At 39.9% G+C, this 18,730-nt stretch overlaps 1 protein-coding gene across 1 annotated transcript in view; it reads right to left on the reverse strand.

The window, feature by feature from the left end:
- LOC139208613 (inactive dipeptidyl peptidase 10-like) overlaps positions 1 to 18,730 on the reverse strand; it is a 50,430-nt gene that overhangs the window by 4,425 nt on the left and 27,275 nt on the right. Inside the window, exons 7-24 of the mRNA XM_070838335.1 lie at positions 16,881 to 16,933; positions 14,608 to 14,689; positions 12,897 to 13,017; positions 12,603 to 12,757; positions 10,200 to 10,297; positions 9,978 to 10,101; positions 9,844 to 9,882; positions 8,042 to 8,149; positions 7,490 to 7,581; positions 7,339 to 7,386; positions 5,944 to 6,065; positions 5,287 to 5,334; positions 4,556 to 4,654; positions 3,397 to 3,466; positions 2,755 to 2,949; positions 2,251 to 2,305; positions 2,054 to 2,153; positions 1,587 to 1,645 (exon numbers count right to left, since the gene is read on the reverse strand). Coding sequence (XP_070694436.1) covers positions 1,587 to 1,645; positions 2,054 to 2,153; positions 2,251 to 2,305; positions 2,755 to 2,949; positions 3,397 to 3,466; positions 4,556 to 4,654; positions 5,287 to 5,334; positions 5,944 to 6,065; positions 7,339 to 7,386; positions 7,490 to 7,581; positions 8,042 to 8,149; positions 9,844 to 9,882; positions 9,978 to 10,101; positions 10,200 to 10,297; positions 12,603 to 12,757; positions 12,897 to 13,017; positions 14,608 to 14,689; positions 16,881 to 16,933 — 1,668 coding nt within the window. The remainder of the gene's footprint in view (positions 1 to 1,586; positions 1,646 to 2,053; positions 2,154 to 2,250; positions 2,306 to 2,754; positions 2,950 to 3,396; positions 3,467 to 4,555; positions 4,655 to 5,286; positions 5,335 to 5,943; positions 6,066 to 7,338; positions 7,387 to 7,489; positions 7,582 to 8,041; positions 8,150 to 9,843; positions 9,883 to 9,977; positions 10,102 to 10,199; positions 10,298 to 12,602; positions 12,758 to 12,896; positions 13,018 to 14,607; positions 14,690 to 16,880; positions 16,934 to 18,730) is intronic.

The raw sequence follows: 18,730 nt of genomic DNA on the forward strand, positions 1-18,730 counted from the left end.
CCTCCACAGACAGAATCAGCTGCAGTTGTAGCATCATCTAAACGTCATATTGAGAGCTAATTAACAATAAACAATGCTAATTCCACAGATATTTTTTATTCATAGGAATGAACAAAACATTTCAGGTCAGAAAATCAAATCTTTGAACAGGATCAGTTCCCACGAGTGAAAACAAATACAGTAGCTCCTGTCCACCTTATTTTCATTGGAAATACAGATGCAACCAGTTTATGTTTTTCGTACAAGACTTCTCGTCAGGTCATTGGCTAGCTATAGGGTGAAAGTGTTAGGCTGCTGTCAAACTGTCACACCAAAGTGCCATAATAAAGGAATGTATACATTTGCTACAATAATTTCATATCCCTTTCCCAGTTTACCCAAAGCTATTATTAGACATAGCCCTAGCTAACATTAACCAGGCATTAGTATGACATGTTATTTATCATTCACCATAAATACTTGGAAAGATTAACCGGTTGCTGGTATTGTGATCTATCTTCAGATAGTCTGAAATGGATGAATTTGTATTTATTGCACCTGATTTCTGCTAATCAGATAGATAGATAGAGAGATAGAGAGATAGAATAGAATAGAATAGAATAGAATTTGAAAGACAAAGAGACATCAGGATGAAAGGTCCCTGCTCATCAGAGGTGAGCTGTAAACTGTGTTGTGTTACTCAATCTCAAATCATCAGTGCTCTTTAAGGTAGAAATTAAGGATAATGTAACAATTCTATAGGCTTAATGTTATGGCAATTATTTTAAATGTCAGCGTTGTTTCCAAGAAATCATCTATTTTCCTCCAATTTGGTATGGCAACTCTTTCACCGCAACTTTTACTCATCATAGCAGAGAAAGCACAGGTGGAATTGATCGCATCAACAACGTCCCAACTGTCCCGGCGATGACACAGAGCTAGCATGTGCACGGCGTGGGCCCTGAAGCTGGCATATCTAAATGGAATGCAGCCATCATTAACATAATTAGTTCCACCTGTGCTCTTCCTGCTCTGACATGGGAATGTGAAACAGGTCCAGAATGACCCAGACACAGTGCTTCACAGAGGGCAATGCGCCTGCTGTATGATATCCAACCTAAAAGGAGAAATGGAGGTAAGTAGTCGTCCCATTCCGAACAGGCACATTTTGAGTCACTATACGCTGTGATACGATAGACTTGTGACTGAAATAAAGAAAGGTATGGTCTGTTTCAGAGGACAAATTGAGAAATGTGACTGGCACAGAGGACCCAGCTTCCTTGCTTATGTTACCAGCGCCCCTCATGTGAATGGAAATAACAAGTGTGTTTGAAAAGACCTACTGCTTCATGCAGGCCATTACACAAATAAATCAACAGCATCTCAGCTGTTTCTAATACCGTGTCACTCCAGGAGCATGAAGTGGGTGAGTTCTGAAGACTTTAAATTCAAACACAAAGAGGCCTGAGCATGTATCCAAGCTGTTTACTCTATAGTCTATACAAACGGTTCATGCTTTTGTGAAAGTAATAGTAAGTTCAAGGTGTTATCTCGTTCCACACGAACATGGAAAAACCTTCAAAAACAATGCTGACATTCAGTCGTACTTGGTATTTGTGAAACTCTTTTGCTGGGGAGCCAAAGTATTTCTCAGTGTACGCCGACCCTTTAAGGACATAAAAGGAGACAGTTAATGGAGAGATACTATGATGGAGACAACATTGCTGTTTATTCATGATTACACCAATGCCTTTCAGTGTTCCTCATTCGTCCCTTACATTGTGACAAATAGAAAATGGCATTGATGATTAATGTTGTTCCACTCCATTCAGTAGCCTTGTTGGATTTGTTTGACACTTGGAATGTTTTGTTAAATCAAAGTCCATGACCAAGACCATTCAAACACATATAACCTATAGCAGATTACTAATACATGTCAAATTTGATGACCTAACACAGAATAATTGGTTTTACTGGATGTTAGAACGTCACGTTTGGGATAAGCTACCATCTTCAGATCCTTGGAATACTGTGAGTATATATCTTATCACTGTATGACTCACGTCCATCTTACCATAGAGTCTCCAGTTTGTTATGGGAGCTACAGCGATGCCACACCTGAACGTAGAGCTGTGGGAGAGGAGCAGGAGAGAGGAGAGGAACCCTCCATACGCCTGGAAAGAAAGAGCATGGCTGCATCAAAAGAATGTCGGGTAAGAAGCAGTATACATTTAATGTGGTTTTAATGATCAGATACAGAGGCTGTGTTACCTTTCCATAAACTCCAACTTTACTGCCATCGATGTAGGGTAGCCTGACCAGATGCCTGGAAATGTAGAGTATCAGATTGTGAACACTGCTTGGTACATCACGGTAACAGCTTCCTGCCCAACACTGGTGTGGAGATTTAAATACATGTTGCGTCAAAGCCAACATTCAACTTTTTATAATGGATAATTACTGCAGTTAACACAATAATTCATCTACGGAAAAGTTAAAAGACTTATACAAACTGGAATTTGACCCTCAGTCTGCTGATACATCCGGATCTGTATTAGCCTTCTGTTTAAATATTTGATCACAGCTGTTGTACAGTTTTGATACAGTGATATATGACAAGAGCTATGTAGAAATGGCATAAAGAAAAATATACATTCTCACCACACAAAAATATCAGCATTGACGTCAGCCTAATTTGGCAAAACCAACGCTTTATTGTATACAGTTTGGTCGAGTTAGAATCAACTGGATAATCTTCAACAAAAACACGCTTACTCCAGAGCTGTGATCTGGTCCTGAACATCAACAGTTCCCAGTCTCTGGTGGACCTCGTGCAGGATCCTCTGACCCTGGAAGCCGCTGCCCCGGCCGTCCAGACGAGCCACGATGACTCTGTCCGAGCTGACCAGCACAGAGTCCCAGCTGAGAGAGTAGCGGTCGCTCACGGCCTGACCACCAGGGGCGCTGTCACTGAACAAAGCACAGATTTTAGTCTATTTAGGAGCCCGAGGATTAAAATCACTCCAGAATAAACCCAGAATACATAAACATGGGGGTTCATGTGACACCCAATTTACAATTTAGTTCAGTGGCTCTCGGCCTTTTTGGTTATGCCGCACCAAAGCTAAACATTGTCAACTTGCAGTTGCTCACTTGCACTGATTGTGTTCCACAAGTAAGTCACAAGAAGAAAAGGAAAGGGTGGGGGAAAGGAAGGAAGGGGGGGGGTGGAAACTTCTGATTTCATTTTCAGCTTAATTTCCAGGCATTTGTTTCTCCGCTGCTTCATTTCACATTCAATAATTATTGAATGTGATTATTTTGCATTGTTCAGCATTTTAAATGGAGCAATAAAACATGTATTCAGAAGTGCTCCTTTAAAAGAGCAAATGCATTTGAAGAAATACGATGACATACAGAATGAGCAGAAGTGGGTGCACCAGTGTTTCATCCAAATCTGTCGGGACAATTAGCTCCAAACGAAGTCCTGCAGAAGGAGACAACGACAGAAATCCATGACATTAATATTAAATCATCCATGTTTATGAACACATTTCCTGCTACGGGTTTCCGACTCAAAGCTTTACATTCAGTCCAGAGGATAGTTTGATGAGTCACAGTGCATGTGCGTCCATCCTTCTGCATGTATTAAAGCTCAACACATTGCATGGTCATGTCAACACAGTAGCTTCATTAGTTATGAAAGAAGTCATGGTAAGAAGAGAGGAGATAAGCTGCACAGCACAAAACTGTGATATGAGAGTTGTTGAAATGAAGCGTTAGCAATGTGATCATTGTCAGAGGTGTTAACTAGTGTGAACCAGCGGAGCAAAGATGTCAGGACAGATCTCTTAGCGGAGGATAAGTGAGGCTACCACTTAACAGACCGGATAGAGCTGCAGAACTGACAAAGCAGCCCATTAAATAAAATGCCTTTAAGGCTACGCTGAAAGTCTAGTTGCCTTCGACTGCTGCTGTGTAGGCACTACGACCTGAATGACTAAGAAACAAGCTCCAATACCCAGAACAAACCTGAAATAAACACGGTGAGTCATGTGAAAAATAAGCCTGTGATTTCACTTGTGTTCAACCTTTGATGACAGGGCTCCCATCTGGCTGTTTCTAGTCAAAAGGCCATGTATCACATTGTGTCTAATAGTGAACACAGATTAGAGAAGGAAGCCATATGGTGAGCTGTCCCCTCTAATTGAAACAATATACAGCTGCATTTCTGGTTCCACGGCTGTTTCATTCTCGCCTCAAAAAGCTCTGCACCTGTTCGCTCAGTTGTGTGCGCTACAGTAACCAGGTTACTACAGTTCGCATGTACCTGCATGATGATGGGTAGCCCAGCTTATCTGTGCACGGAAAGACACTGATTATTACTCATTAACCAAGCAAGCAGAGAGTTAATGGTGGTCAAGAGGTGAAAATAAAAAGAAGTCAGTTGGTACAAACATGGCGATAGTGGTGGAATGATGATAATACATAATTAAAAGCATTAAGGGCGTTCAAGGATGACACATCATTGTCATGAAACATACAGGTTTTGTACAAATTCCTTGCAATGTCATACCAAAGTTGTTGATTTGTACGGTTCTTCTTTCCCACTTGGGTATTGTCCTGTTAATCAGTGCATGTCTCAATACGCTATTCCTTTCCAGGGTAATGTGCTCTGTTAAATGACAAGAAGAAGAATTGCTTCAATTAGAAGAGAACTCCTACCTGCAACAAATACAACAGTAACCGGATCAAAATCTTGAATAACTAATTCAATAACATTTCCTGCTCGGCTATGAGCGCTTTGGAAATGATCAGAACTGTTCACGTACTTCATCAAAAACACATTAAAGTCACACAAGCCAAAAAGCTACATGGTAACCAAACAATAGGAGGAGAATATTCTTAATCTTAATATCTGTGCACGTGCAGGCATGGGGGAGGTGGGACATGATGAGTTCACTGCAGAGTCTCCAGACATGGCTCTCAGTGCCTTGGATTTTCACTCAACATTTCAGACCACTTAACGCCTCAAAGTTAATAACATCTTCAAATCAAGTTTTTTTTTTTTTTTCTTTTTTTGACAACCTGAAGCAAACATTTGTTGTTAAAAAAAAAAAAAAATCAGTAAAAATCAGCTAATCAATTATTGCACTTTGCAGACACTGACAGCACACCCGTGTTCCCCAAAATTAATACTTCTGCCAAAATATAATGCATAAAGATATCTGATGCAACTGAGTGAAAGAGTCTGGCTAAATAGTAAATAGTAAAATGGTTCAGGTTTGTCGGTGCCAGAGTACTTACTGTTCATGTTACTTAGGCTGTGAAGAGTAGTTTGGGGTATTCCAGGACCTGGGAAAAAGTTTAGCTCAAGAAATGTAACTTTTACACATTTTATTAACAAGGTGTTTAGATTAAGACATTAGGTGAGACTAAAAGACCAAAAAGAAGGAGAAAAAACGGTAAAACAGAGCAGTTTACAAGATAAAATTATAAATTTTAATGTACAGATCTAAAAAAAAAAAACAGACCTATATTGAATAAAAAGTAGATGCACATGTTTTCATATTTGATTTACTTTGTAGATTGTCTGAATGGTCTGGTTCTGTCTCTCCTCTGAGTTCTTTCCTACTGTATGTGAATCTGTTTTGGTATTATTTAAGTCTTAATCAGTCATTAATATTAACATTTCACTGTGTAATAACCCTTGTTACAGCTAGTGTCAATAAATAATATGACACACTGACGCAACTCAGCAAACAAAGACTGAGACCTCTTAAACTGAATAGAATTATTATACAAAGCTTATTTCATCATTAAGATTCTTTTTGACAACATTTCAGAGCCACAAGAATGTGTGAAACGATGTGTGTGTGTGTGTGTGTGAACCAAGCCTCAGTAAAAGTGGACCTTTCTGCACTCAGTTCTGATGTTTCTGTTTTGTTGATGATGAGGAGTTACCTCTGCAGCTGAGGAGAACGTGCTGATAGTTTGGGCTGAGGATGGCGTCGTAGTACGAGCACTTTGATTTGAAGAGGGAGCAGGAGAGGCATTCTTTGTGAAAGGGATCCACGGTGGAGACTCTGTTTGAGGAAAACAGCAAATGTGTGTGTGTGAGGTTCAAAGAAAAACAAAAAGCTCAAAGAGGAAATGACGCAAACTCAAAAAACAGAACAGAATGTCACAAAACAGTTTTTGTAAATGGAACATTTTCCTCTGAGTTTTGGCCTCTTGTCCACACAGAAACAACATTTTAGGTCAGTGAAATGGAGAATTTTCAGAATGCCTTATGAAGTCCAGAACGCTGGCTCAGATTTTGCAAACTCAGCACTTAGCAGCTAGAACTTAAAGTCCGGTTTAAAGTCCTCTAGAAGCTATGATTTTGGATCATTTTACTTAAATAGAATATGATCACTACTCAGATATTTCACGTGTCTTTGACGTAGACTTTATTGCGACCTGTGCTCGTGCTCTTACGTGGATGTTCTGTAAAACAAAGGCTGTGTTGACAGAATTCTTTCTTTTAAAGCGGAAGGGGGAAAATATCCTTTTGAAACACATCCATACACATGTGGACAAGGCCAGAGACAAAGTATGCAAACAGCTATAACTAATGCAGCATGACGTGCGCAAAGTGTGACCTAAACGTCTTCAAACAGCTTAAACATGACAAAAACATCCGATGTGGGTGAACCAGTGACGAGGCCGTAGACCTCCTCACATTAATACTTGAGACAAACAGAAATGACACACTTCCATCATGTTTTTTCACATGGGTTTGACATTTAGTTGTGTCAACTTGTTGCACCCTTTTTCCTCTGTAATGGTCTAATGGCAGAAATTGGCTGTTAAACTAACTAACTGTGTATCTCAGTGCACCAGCTCTGAACAGTCACATAATAGTAATGGATGGAAATGTCTTATTTTCTTCTGCTGATTTTGTGGAATAACATTTGTGCAACATTTGCAACTATAGCCATTACACTCTCTCTCTCTCTCTCTCTCCATATATATATATATATATATATATATATATATATATATATATATATATACTACTGTTTGTAGTTTGTATGGCAAGGAATACTAAGTGAAAGCCATTTTGTACTCTCAGACAAAATTAATAATTGGAAAAGGAATTGGTTGGTCTCGCCAAGAGTTAGATCAATACCACCAATTGTATGCTAAATTTGAAACTACTGCTAGCAGACTATTAGCTCGTATCTCGTTTTTAATCCAAGTGTAAGTATAAAAACATGTCATTTTCTATGGACTAAACTAATAAGAAAGAGTCATTTCCTTAATGAATGATGGTGCTTTGCCTACTTGTATATTGAAGTGAAAGGAATAAGCTACCTGTACAGCTGCCGTTGTGTTGATCCTTCCTCTGTACTTAGGAAATAGCTGAAAGACATAAAACGAGTTATTTTGAGAGTTCATTTTGAATTGTACCACATATCACATTCTAAGGTGTTAATACGGCGTGGTGTCAATAAGTCGTACTGACAGTGAGTTTGTGCTCTCGTCATAGGCCAGGATGTGAGTGACCTCCCAGCTTCCCGAGGTCAGGTGGCGGACGTTGGCCTCTTGACCTTCAGACTGAGAAACACGAGAAAGAATACATCACAAAGCATGTTAACATGACCTCTCGTGCCCTACATGGTCTTAAAGGGATGCACCGGTGTTGAGATTTTTTACTTTGCCCCAACTTGCAGTCTAGTACTTTTGCTCCACTTACTATCTCCACAGACGCTGAATTACTCTGGCACAGGCTCCAGTGCCTCCAGTGCATCTACTGTACACTCTCCTTAATTCCTTCAAGTAAATGTATTCTTAATTCTCTGGTGTTTCAGGAAATGGGGTCAGGATATAATTTAAAATGATGAGACTTCAAAATGGAATCGTATGAGCAGTATGAATAATTGGAAAGTTCTTACTCTAGGCAGGACAGATAAGGGAACAAAACGAAAAAAGTACACAGGCACAAAAAGTTTCATTTAAAGGGTGAAAGCACCTCACTAAGTGTATTCGTTTTACTGGAAGTTTGTAATAGTTTTACTTGGTTGGAGATCGTAGTGATGTGATTGAATGTCCCACGACCGCCCTGTTTTAAGGGCATGGTGATGAAGAATGCTGTGCAATCCTTGGAAAACAGAGGCTCCTCATTCTGGGGAAAAAGACAAATGGTAAACAACATTTACATTCTACTGCTTTAACCCCGTCATGCATAGAGGTCACTCCAGTGTGCAGCTATTCAAAAGCTGTTTTCTTGTATATGCATCAGTTTTGATGGCATAGTTGCACATCAGCCACTACAGTGGATGCGACTGCATCATCTCACACTCTGCTACCCAGTGGGAAGCCATTGCAAGAGTAAAAAAAGAGTGAAACCAAGATGGTCGACAGACAACCAGAGACACCAAGTTGCTAATTTTTTTTTCTGTTCAAACCTTCTACAAAAAGAAACCCTTGCAGGTAAGAAAAATATGGTTACATCAAGTAACATCTAAGGAGTCATGCAATTGCTTGCAAGAAAGTTTTCCAAGGAAATTATGATTAATCACATGTCCACTGAATTGTACATCACGTATCACTGGCTATATTTCAACTTCAAACCTTGTTTTTCATGCCAAAAGATGAATAAAAACACACAGTAAAAACACTGACTGAGGTTATCATAATTCATGCATGAAAGGGTTAAATAGTTGTTAGCAGGTACAACACTGAGCACTTACAACAGGAAAACACAAAAGATATGTGCAGTGACTGTACTGGTAGATTAAATGAAAAATGACAAACATATTTGGGTTTGTAATGTCAAAAAGTTCCAAAAGCAGCAGGTTGTTTTCTAGCGTGAACGGTTTTTAAGAATTTGCTTATTTTTCTACACTGTAAAATTTGTAAATGGCAGCAAGTTACCTTCATGTGAAACAAAGCCACATCACAGACAAGCCTTCATTTCTAATTATTCCTGTTTAACATGTGAAATGTTTTTTTTTTTTTTTACAAGACACCTCCATGTTTTCTGCTCCACTTTTCAACTGTTGTTGATGTTGCTTCAAAGTAGGCAAGAGTGTATAATTTGACTCTTTCCTGTTGGAGTTTGAATCAAAACATCTGTAGATGGTTTGGCTGACAGCAGAAAAAAAAAAAGATAAAAATGGAAAAGTTTGTGAATGAGTGTTTCAGTATTTAATTTTAAGCAGAGTAACTCAGATCAGCTAACTGATGACATAACGATGCTGTTATACTGATTGAATTAGTGAATTTACCATGTTAACCACTATCTTTGTCCTTGTGGCTGTTCAGCCTAGTCTCAGCAAATTGCATATGAATAACACGTCTTTTTAAAGACGTTTTACGTATCATGTGTAAGTATATTTTTGCTTTCGCTTTGTCACATCATGCCATTCAGTCTTTATACACCGATATTGTGCAGAGATGGCGTGTGACATGCATACAGCATAGAGAAAACAATACGAAAGTGGTCCTAGGTCTGCAGAGGGAGGAGGACAGTGTGGACAGACAGGTCAAACTCCGGACTTTCACACAGGAGCCAGTGGTTTGTTTCCTATGTGAAGCCAAGTCAAGATTAAGTCATTTTAACTGATGTTAACTTACATCACACTCGTAATGTACCTTAACTTCTGTAATTATCGTACTTTAACTCAAACCATAATCTTTTCCTAAACCTAAACACATGACATTAGTTTGGTGCCTAAACAAAGTTGCAGCTGTTACCTGAAATGTTTCTCAGCAAGCTTCATTATCTGGTGGAAGATGATTACCAGCCCTCTTATGAAAATGTTCTTCAACAACTGATTGGATCTCAAAAGATAATGAATGGACTGACTCACTCACCTGATGATCGAGCCACTTCTCTGACGTCCTGACGTGTTTCTAAGTTGGAGGGATGAAATCAGTACGTCAGACTTCTGTAAGATTCATTGTAGATTTTCGAAGACCGGAAGAACTATCAACAATAACGTTCTTACCTTGGTGCAGTCACTTGTTGTGACATCACACAGCGAAAGAAGTGACATGTTTTGAGCTCGATTCACCCAGCGCACACTCAGCCTCTCCTGTGTCACCCATTTCACCATGGTGATGTAGTACTCGCTGAGAAAACAGATGTGGGAAGTAGTGAGCAAATTACCAACACAAGCAGCCGAGATCAGTGAGACGCTGTTATTATCTAAAATGTGTTTAAATTATACCTCTTTTCAAAACTGTCAGGCGGCCTCAGTTCAGCTGTTAAGGAGCTGCCATCCACAGTGACGACATAGAGTCTGACTGTGGGATTGATTTGGCCCATCTAGAGTAAAAACGGTACAAATATACAATTACAGTCGCAGGACGTAATACCAATGATGCACTGCGTGCTGTGCAGTGATAACAAGTACAGAGCAACACGCTGCAATTGTTTTCTATTTTCATATGCTGTCATACTGAACAATGCCGGTAGGACTTTAACAGAGAACATAATGCGAGTGCACAAATAGAGGACAAACCGTGTTGTTTTGCGTACTGTCGGAGGCCCTGGGGCAAGTCAGATGTTTTCCTTCTCTTAAGCCTCCATCAAAAATCGAGCTCATTAGTCGACGCGATAAGGGGGAATTTAAAAGATACCGCATAACCCTATCACAGATATGACAGTATCTTTTTCCGCACTTATGCTCGCGTGTTTGTACGGGCTATTATTCATGTCTCCTCCAATCCTTCACTTTCTGCTCTTTCGGAGATATATAACCTTCTTAGAATAGCTCTGTTATGTTCTGCTAATGCCATTTGTGGCGTATCACATGATAGGTAAGTAATCTGACGGATCAAAGACATCTGGCTTTCCACTGCCTGCCTTTGTTCAGTAATTAGTAATTAATCATGTGACACAAGGTATTCAATTATTATGCTGATTAATTAATGTTACTAATATTAATTTTATTGTAATCCTACTTCAGTTACAGCACATACTTTTTTTTCCTGGTTTATGGCCCAACTGATTATCAGCCTCAGCTGTACTTTGCTAACACACTAAACCAGGATGGTGAACATGGTCGACGTGACCTTTATAACAGCGGAAAGCCTCCATTGTCATTGTGAACATGTTGGCATTAACCTTTAGCTCAAAGCACTGCTGTGTCTGAGTACCACCTCAAAAAAGAGCCACTGGCACGACTGTAGACTTTTAGTTGAGTTTAGATTTCTATGGTGATATTATCCTCAGAATGCAGCATGGGCTGTAATCGGAAACAGTTTGTCACTGTGAGGCACTATGAGGCATTTCTTTAAGTGCAGGCACATGACACCTTACTGGGTACTGACACATGGAGATACCCACACAAATAAAGCCTATCTCTCAGTGACTGAAGCAGCATGACTGCCAGACAGCATCAGTGTTCTCTGCTTCATTTTAGTCCTAAAAATATTAGAACACTGACTCAAGAATATATGCAGAATAACTTTGTGTGTTGTTTTTTTTCAGAAAGCTGTGATCAGGTGTGGTCCTTCATTAATTCAGATGGCTTCTGAGCCGACAAATGAGGTTGCCCTCTACCTCGTGACCCCCATTCCACCAGTTTTCCGCAGCCCATCTCCCATCTAAACAGACATTTGATACGCTAAACCTCCGCATCAAAGGATGGGACGTGTGCTAACTTGCCTCACTGAAGCACATCATACTCCTATCCCTCTCAGTGCCACGGATCCCCACAGCCAGCCCTCTTCAAAAGGAAGCAAGTGACTGTAACATGAATTAAACAAGAAAAGGATTCACTAACCTTCATGGATTAGTTTAAGCAGAAGAGTCTGCAGCTGTATTATCAATAGTACTGGTTTGATAGAATAAGGAGGGCAGGTATGTCCCCTCGAGTCATGTTGGGAGGGTTGATGTACAGTATAGAGCAAGCTTAAGGATATCACAGGAGCTGTCAGATTTCTACTGGATCTATTTTTTCTCTGGTGCTGCTCCAGTGATGCCATAATCAGAGGAGGCTGAGCAGAGAGTTTTGGATACTGATGTTAGATTCAGTTCTGTTTAGGAACAATATATGCAATTAAAAGTGCATTATCGTAATTAGTGTTTGTTAAATTTAACTTAACATTTGTACTTGCCGTCTGTTATTCTAAAGCATGTCTGTTTTAAAAGGCAGTGGATGCAGTGATGTCATATCTTATAACCAGATTTAATTGAGAGTAACTTTGGCGCACATGACGAGCCAACGCACACATGCGCGCGCCAGTGTAAACAGGAAGCAGGTTGTCCACTCTGCGGTTGGTTGCTTAGTTGTAGAAAATACTACAGAGGAAGAACAGCAACAGCAATAAGGAAGATTTCTTTGCTTAAGCTGGCAATGAGGCAGAACTGAGCAAAGGGAGAAGAGGGAAGGACACGGCGTGACTGCCAATATTTGTTCCGCATAATCGTTCTCAATTGTCTCCATTTCCATCCTTCCAGACCCAAACGCAATCCCACAGTTTTCGAACTCAAACGGGGTCAACAGCACTTTCAAAAGCGTCTTTTTTTTAGGGTTTTCAATTCACCAGAATTGGCGCTAAGTTTTAATGCAGCAAATGAAACGCATTATAAAACTAAAACATATTGGATGTAGCCTAAGTTCCACCTTTGGATACGGGTACTCCTTCCCCCTGGGGTAGAGGGAGCCTGTGAAGCGGGGCAGGAGCATGGTGGGGACCAGGGAATCGTTGATGGTGAGGTAGGCCAGTCTGGAGCCGTCTGGTGACCACCAGTGGGCCACCTGTGTGTGCAGCACCTCCTCTGGAACACCAAGAGAAGATATCATTTATCATACACACAACAGGCCCCGAGATACAGTACATAACATCATTTTAATCTGAAATAATGCTTTCTTCCACTAGTGGAATGATCCCATGTCAGGTTGGAGCCTCGCTCATACCCTCATACAGCCAGTCTGTGATGCCGTTGAAGATGACTCCCTCTTGTCCAGAAGACGTGAGCCTCCACGAGCTGCTCTGAACGTCCGTTTGGTAGTAAATGTTGTTTTCAAATATATATATCTGAGAGATTGAGAGAAAATATTTGTTTTACTTAGAAACAAGGCCACAAACATGCATAAGTACTGTATTATAGCACATGGCCCTTCGTCTATATAGACTGTAATTGTAAGGAGGAAAGCTATGCAGAGGAACGGAAAGGTTTATATTCATATTTCCATTGGATGTGACCTGCTCCAAAATGCATTTAAAGATGTTACATAGACATCTCAAATACCCTTTTTATGCATTAAGTCCAGCACAGCTCTCAAGGACTGAGCCGAAAGAACATCTCCAATGAGCAAAGTCAGAACCTGGTGAACTGAACTCATACAGAGATCATGCTCTTTCATAAAGGCGTATTCAGTGATTGGCTCATCTCTTTGTGATAACACAGACCAGGATCCAAGGAGAGCTCGTGACTGATGAATGCTACTATGTCATTGGCAGTGAGACACACTGCTGCAGAGCCTCCTGCAGCGCAGCTTTCACTGAGGGAACGTGGAAATACTGAGAACACAAGATAAATATGCTATCAAATGGTTAATTACTGTCCTTGTCTGCACTGGAGGAAATAATGGACTGATTATTCTTTGCATAGTGCGCTGCACGGTGGAGACATTACTCACACAGAGCATTTTGATAACCCAACAAGATGTCTTCCAGCAACGGCTTGATTAGTGTAACTGTTGCTGGCTTCTCTTCAAAAGAATTGTTTAGTTTGAAAATGGGTTTGTCTTTTCTTTCAAGTCAGAAACAGCCTTTGATCAGCCTTTACCTTGGAGCAAAGAGAGTTCTATGAATGCAATAAATTCTACACTTTTCTTCCCTCAAATACAAGCCGATAGAAAAACGGAAGGGTGGGCTAAACTCACGGTGTCTAAGCATAACATACATTTCTATCACTTCAATTTAATAAATTAAACAATATGCTATTTTCAACACTTATTGTTATTGTCTGATTTCAGTTACTGCTGGTTCACGAAGACTTAATGTTCCAGCCAGACTGTATTTCGCGGTAACATATATACGCCTGACACAATGCCACATTTGAAGTACCGAATGGGAATTGTGCAAATCACTGAATTTTCACATAAAACATTTCTGCACAATAAAAGCCTTATTAAGTACTGAAGGAATTCAAATTGGTATATTTGCTTGGTCTATCAAACAGAAGAAAATGATGAAAAACAAACACTAAAACATATTTTGACATATTTGAAGAGCTTGTTTGTCTGATCAACAATCCAAAACAAAAAGATATTCAATTACAATGATATTTAAAAAAAAGAGAAGATTAGGAAATCCTCACATTAGAGAAAAACTGGATCCTACTCAGAGTTGCCTTTTTTGATATGAAAATGATGACTGAACTATCAAAATTGTTGCAGAATTCAGTAGGTGTTACGTTTCATTTGGTTTATTATTGCTGTTGTTTACTTACTTTCTTGGGTAATGGAAGCCAAATATTTCAATAAGAATGTCTAAATCATATAAACATATTTTCATCCAGGATTGAATTTCATACTAATGTGTCATTGTGTGAATATTGGAAGATTCCTCCCAGTGCATCACAGACTGAGTCGCCCTTATATGAACCAGTAAAGTACTCACCAGCTGCTGACCATGAACGCCCCATGAAGCAAACTGAAGGACTGAATCTGACACCTCTGGAGGATTCAGCTCCCTCACCTCTCTGAAAATGTATTACACGTGAGTCATTGCACACCAGACGAGCATTTACACCTGTGTTTGAAATCACTGCAATCACTGCAAATGCACGATATGAATTCTTCAAATATGACATTTCATTGCAGTCCTCCTAAACATTTTACCTTGTATTTTATCTGAGGTTTAAATGTTTCTCAGCTGTTAGTGATCTTGTAAGTACAGTGGCGCTGAGAACTCAGTGCAGTGCAACAATGGAAAACATGAATGAATGCAAAAGCCACAACATAAATGCAAAAACTGAATGACAAATGCAAAAGCTACAATACAAGAGAAGCGAGCAACTATGGATGTCGATAATGAAACCGCCTACTATTATTGCACATGAATTATCTCCTGCACATGAGGTAGAGGAGAGTCTTTGTTTGCTAGCTGACTGTGATTACTATCACAAATGAGCAACATTATTCACTGTCTTGTGCAGTAAGATTAGCATTACGTCTCAATCAGATGATTGAAACTGGTCCACGCTGGAGGATTTTCAAATCTTAACATTGCCCATGTTTCTCAGTGAGAGGATCCGGGTCATGGATGCCAAGTAACAGGCAGCGCCAAGGTGCTCAAACGTGGCCACGGGGCTGTTTCTGTCACATCTGATCGAGCTTCTGTGAGATCCCAAGTCCCCAGTGAAATCTCTTGTTGTGTCTGTGGTTACGTTAAGATTTGAAAATCCTCCAGTTTGCACCAGTTTGAGTCATCTGATTGAGACATAATGCTAGCCTTACTGCATACCTAGCTTCGTCATAGCCTGACATAAGATGGCAGAGCACATGCATATTGTTAAGTCAAACTGGAGTTTCTGTGAAGCAAAGAGGAGTGAACAGCCTCAGGCAGGTGCGACAATTTATTGAGCGGAACTAATCTGCGGCCGCAGGGTTGCTACCTGGGGCATAAAGAGGGGCGCACACAGCACCTGAGGGAACTGAGACCAAGTCCAAAGAAAGTTGCCGTTCAAAAACGCTGTCAAGATCTGCGGCCAACTCTGCAGGGCTGATTCTTCTACAAGATCCGGGTGGCAGCCGGTAAGATGCAGAACTCCGAACGGATTGAGAAACTGTTTAACCTACGATTTGTGTTAGCATTAGCTTTAGCATTAGCATTAGCATTAGCATTAGCATTAGCATTAGCATTAGCATTAGCTTTAGCCACGGAGATCGGCACCATTCAGGAGCACCTCGCAGTTTGAACTTGTTCATGCCCACGTGTGAATGGTTGGGTATTGTCTGTTCGCCTAACACTTTCGATAGTGTTTAGTTTATTGCCAATGCTTTTGAGATTTGCACTTTATTGGGGTTTGGAAAAGATTGCACTTTAAAATCACTTCATGCACTTTAATATAGATAATTTAAAAACATGTTAAAAAGTATAAATATGCTTAAAAAAATTGCTAAAAATTGCCTCTCAAAATGAAGTAAAGATCCAGGTAGTACATGATTGGGCTAAAATTTAATTAGTCATGACATCATTTATTTATCTCAATTTTATTTCATGTTATCGATGTTCATATGTTTGTGCTGATGAGGTGAAACGGGGGACCTTGTTACTTTGCAACCACTTGATGAACTAAACTGCTAATTGCAAAATAAAAGAAGGGAAAAGAAACAGCTGTTTGGTCAGTGAGAGGAATCCAGCTCAGGCTGGGGTAGAACGGATCATCCTTTTTCAAGTGGGGAGGCTGCACATGTTAAATCCACAGTTAATGAAGATAGCTGCGCGTTGAAATTGGGAGAACACTCCACACATATAAACATATAAATAATACGAATAAATGGCTCATTTGCGATAATCACACAGCGATAGTAATCATAGTTAGCTAAAATGTCCCTCTTTCACATGTGCAGGAAATGTACCTGTAATAATAGTCAGCTGTTTTTTTGTTTTTTTTTCCCTTCTGTTGTGTTGTGGCTTTTGTGTTTCTGTTATGGCTTTTGCTTTCATATTTTCTGTTATTGCAGTGCACTGAGCTCTCAGGCCACCATATATAAACATTCTATGGACCTTTTGTCCTTTTTAATGTGGGTTCAGACAAAGACATTTTTGGACGTGCTGTACATTGTATGTCACTGACCTAGAATAGAATAGAATATAGAATAAAACTTAGAAGCTTAAAATGAAAAACGTGTCAGATATTGATCAGGATGATATCTTCGTTTGCTCACCTTGTGTACAGGTTATAGATCAGGTACGACGCCAAGAAGGAGTGCTGGTAGACCTAAAATGCAGTCACAAAAAAAATATTTCAGTGTTAAGATGAACAGACCTTTATCCTGATAATTAGGACTTCAACAGCCACAGAAAAAGGAAATTTAGATAATCACATAATGACTAATAAAGTGGATCAACATGAAAAAATAACATGCTTTTTTTTGGGTTATATTTGTTGAAATTCATAACAGCACGATAGGATTTCAATCAGGAGCATTAGTTAGGCTTCATGTGGTTCACAGGTGTGACTGTGAAGGGTGGCCTGAATGGAAAGGTGTGGGGGGGGGATGTAGCTACTCTAGTTTTCTCCATTGTTAAAGACCCCGACTTAAATCACCAGAATGAGTAGTCTTAGCATAATTGTCTCTAATAATACAAGTAACACAGTCCAAAAGGAGCATTTTGGGATTGTGCTTGTGAAGGACTTCTACTTCAGTTAGTTACTCTCTGCTTCTCTCTGATCGCCTTTCTATACTTGAGCAGAGTGAGGTTTTCTGTCTTTAATTGGACAGCGATGGCAATAACACAGCACGGTTTTCCATTTAAAAAGAAGTGAGAGAGAGTCGCTGAACAATGCTTTGCTGCGCCATGTTGTTCAAATTACATAAAATAACAATGAGAGTGCTTCATCTCGCACAATGCAACTGTCAAGTCTGCAAGGACACAAGCTGTGTTTAGTTAGTCCTCGCTCCTTGAGTCTGCCTCTAAAATCTGACATTTTGCCATGAAAGAATCAATCTGTCTCACTTTTGGCCAATGACCTGAGGAAATCAGAACAAAACTAATAAACCACACATTTGATTACATGCTTATTAACATATAGGCGCACGTCTCAGCTAGGCGCGCCGTATATTAGGATAATAAAGGATTGCTCAGGAGTGCCATCATTTGGCGTGTGAGTGGTATAGTGTGAGTTGAACTATACGGCCATGTGTTTTTATGAAAAAACCTGAAATTGCTTGGCATTTTGCCCCGTATGTTCAAAGGTCAACACACACAGCGGCATCTAAATGTAGGAAGGAGAATGTCGATGTTTCAGGGATATAAGAACCATGATACGGTATTCCTTCTTTCTGCCGAAACATGATGGTCCAAAAGAAACAAAATGGAAAATTCTTGTGGAATTCATTACTCCAGTTGTTTTTAATGATATGCTTTTAAGGTGAACATTTCTGAGGTTTACCACATCGAACAGGTAGTATGAAGTGCACAGCTGTTTTACTCGCATTGTGTGTATGTATATGAATGTATAGATAGATAGATATAAAATGGATGGAAAAAAAGAAATGTGGAACAACAGCTGTCATCGGAAGCATATATATGGGGTAGTGTGGCCTTTTCAGCTGGCGATATGGCATTATAATTATGATGTGAGTAAAATGAAGGAAGTGAGGTGAGGTAGTGTTAACGGAGATAAAGAACTCTCACACAGGAGACCGTGGTTCATGTCCTGTGAGAGAATTATTTGAACAGAAACCACAATCTTTTTTTTTTCTAAACCAAACCAAGTAAGTTTGGTACCAAACCATAACCATGTGATTATTTGTGTTACTGTGACAACAAAGGTCCGACCATGTTACGCCTGGCCCTTGATGATAATATTCGGTGATGTGCACCTTCTGGCCTAATGGTAGGTGCAGTTGGCCCCGTCTGAAGTATTCTAATAGCAGGGATAATGACTGACGCTGGGCTCTTCAATGGGCTGATGACAAATACGAACTGGAGCCAACTGGACCCACAGGCATTATCTCAGAAGTCTGTTTTGCTCGTACTAAAAGTAAACCTTGCAGAAAATAAAACTGTA

The sequence above is a fragment of the Pempheris klunzingeri genome, chromosome 10 (genome assembly GCF_042242105.1).
Source record: "Pempheris klunzingeri isolate RE-2024b chromosome 10, fPemKlu1.hap1, whole genome shotgun sequence".
NCBI classification, from domain to species: domain Eukaryota; kingdom Metazoa; phylum Chordata; class Actinopteri; order Acropomatiformes; family Pempheridae; genus Pempheris; species Pempheris klunzingeri.